This window comes from Acyrthosiphon pisum, chromosome A2 (genome assembly GCF_005508785.2).
Source record: "Acyrthosiphon pisum isolate AL4f chromosome A2, pea_aphid_22Mar2018_4r6ur, whole genome shotgun sequence".
Classification (NCBI taxonomy): Eukaryota; Metazoa; Arthropoda; class Insecta; order Hemiptera; family Aphididae; genus Acyrthosiphon; species Acyrthosiphon pisum.
In genome coordinates this window covers 45,340,456-45,342,489 of record NC_042495.1, presented here as the reverse complement: position 1 = coordinate 45,342,489, position 2,034 = coordinate 45,340,456, and the positions used below count along the sequence as shown (strand labels likewise).

The following is a 2,034-nucleotide window of genomic DNA, read 5'->3' as shown; positions in this document are numbered from 1 at the left end:
TCTCCCCCAAACCCCCCTCAAAGGACAGCCCTGATGTCATGGGTATTGTTTGTTATTACTGTGCTACAAGTCTAAAATAAATTATAATATACTTTACTAGGCAATGGTTACCTCGTAACAAACTGGAGCCACTTGGTGTTACTCAAGAACTAGATGACATTAAGCTAACAGAATCAAAAAAACCAGCAGATCGCAAATCCGTGCGTAAAGCATATATGGAAGCTCTCGTTTATAAAACTGATCCAATAATTCCATCTTCTAATTTAAGACGTTCAAGTAGAACATAATATACACTATTATTTATGTTAATTTTTCAGTTTTGTGCATGTTGCACTGTTAATTATTTTAGAACTTAATTTCCATTATTCTTTTTATATTACTATAACAAAAGATATTTACATTTTATTTTTATTATTAACATTGTTTTTAAATAAGTATACCAATAAAAAGCAATGTAATAAAAATATAAAATGAGAATAATAATTTTGTTTAAAAAAATTTAACCATAGACTATATTTAAAGGCATACTAGATATTATTAACCGTGGATTTTTATATAATAATTTTTCTGTTAAATGTGTTTATTTACTTTTTTTCTATAGTGTAGTATAAACTAAGAAATAGTTAACAAATCAATGAATAAAAAATATTTAGTAATTATTTCAACAAAATTGTTGTTTTATTATTTTATAAGTAAAATCTAGTTATGGTGATTGGGAAAGCTTAGCCCTTTAAAATTTTTACAATCCCCTAAAACAATTTACAAGCAATATAATGTATATTTAATATTTATATGTACTTAAACCATTTATTTTATTTAAACAGGTATATACTATAAAATACATAATATGTAGAATAAATTAAGCAACAAAATCATAGATACATAATCTGTGCCATCACTAAACTGAACTAATAACGAATAATGATGGTAATAATAATTAGTGATGTTAAAATACGGTATTTTATTTTATTTTTAGATTCTGAGTGGAACGGTGAATATATTGATTTTACAATGATGTATGTTTTTTTTTTATTTTTTTTTTTTTTTTTTGTGTCTGTCATCATCTTTTAGGACAGTAAAAGTGCTTGGATTTTCTTCAACAGTACCTTTTCTGATAGGAAAGTGAATCTAGTTGGTACTTTGGGGGGGTCAAAAGGGGTTCCAATAGTTTTCAAAAGCGCCGTGAAAAACAAAAGAAAAATTAAGGAAAAACGGGAATTTTTACGCAGAATCTGTTTTCGAGAAAATTGATTTTGGTTTTTGGTGTAACTTTAAAACGAATGACTGTAGATACATGACATTGTCACTGGTTGTTTATATTTCCATTTTCTATACATGATAAAATTTTCAAAATATTTTGAGCTGTTTACGGACAATTTCAGTTTCCAATTTAATTAGTTTTTTTTTCTATGAATGTCAATAAAACTTTATTTGTTGAGTAAAAATACTTGAAAATTTAATACAAGGCTCCTACTATATTGTTACAATTAGATTTGAAAAATATTAAAAATCCTTAGTCACAGTTTTTTTTTATTAGCATTTAAAGTTCAAAAATTGACAAAATATGGAAAAATCACGAAAATTACTTAATTATTTTGAGTTAATAATTCGTAAAAATTTTTCTTTTTAGAACTAAGATTTTAAAATGTAATACAAGATTCCTTATAGGTTAATCTACCTTTATCAAAAAAAAAAATGTCTATAAGAAACTCAAATTAAATTTTCATGAGCGTTTGAAATTCATATTTTTACAACATTTGATATTCACTCGATTTCTTACGTAACAATTTTCTTATTTTATTGTAATTAAAAAACGAATGACTGTAGATACTTGAAAATTTCACTGAATGTTTATATTAACATTTTCTATACACGATAAAAATTTGAAAATAACTTGACTGAGCTGCTTACGGACATTCTCATTTTTCAATTTTTTTAATTTTTTTTCTATAAATATCAATAAAATTTTATTTGTTTGGTAAAAATGCGTGAAAATTTAATGCAAGGCTCCTGATATATTGTTACAATAGCAAT

The 2,034-nt window shown here is 24.7% G+C and overlaps 1 protein-coding gene across 1 annotated transcript in view; it reads left to right on the top strand.

Moving 5' to 3' along the window:
• Positions 1 to 670, top strand: part of LOC100158659 (peregrin) — a 9,365-nt gene extending 8,695 nt beyond the window's left edge. Inside the window, exon 18 of the mRNA XM_001942977.5 lies at positions 101 to 670. Within this exon, the coding sequence (XP_001943012.2) occupies positions 101 to 287 (187 nt within the window). The 3' untranslated portion in view covers positions 288 to 670. The remainder of the gene's footprint in view (positions 1 to 100) is intronic.
• The last annotated feature ends 1,364 nt before the right edge of the window (positions 671 to 2,034 follow it).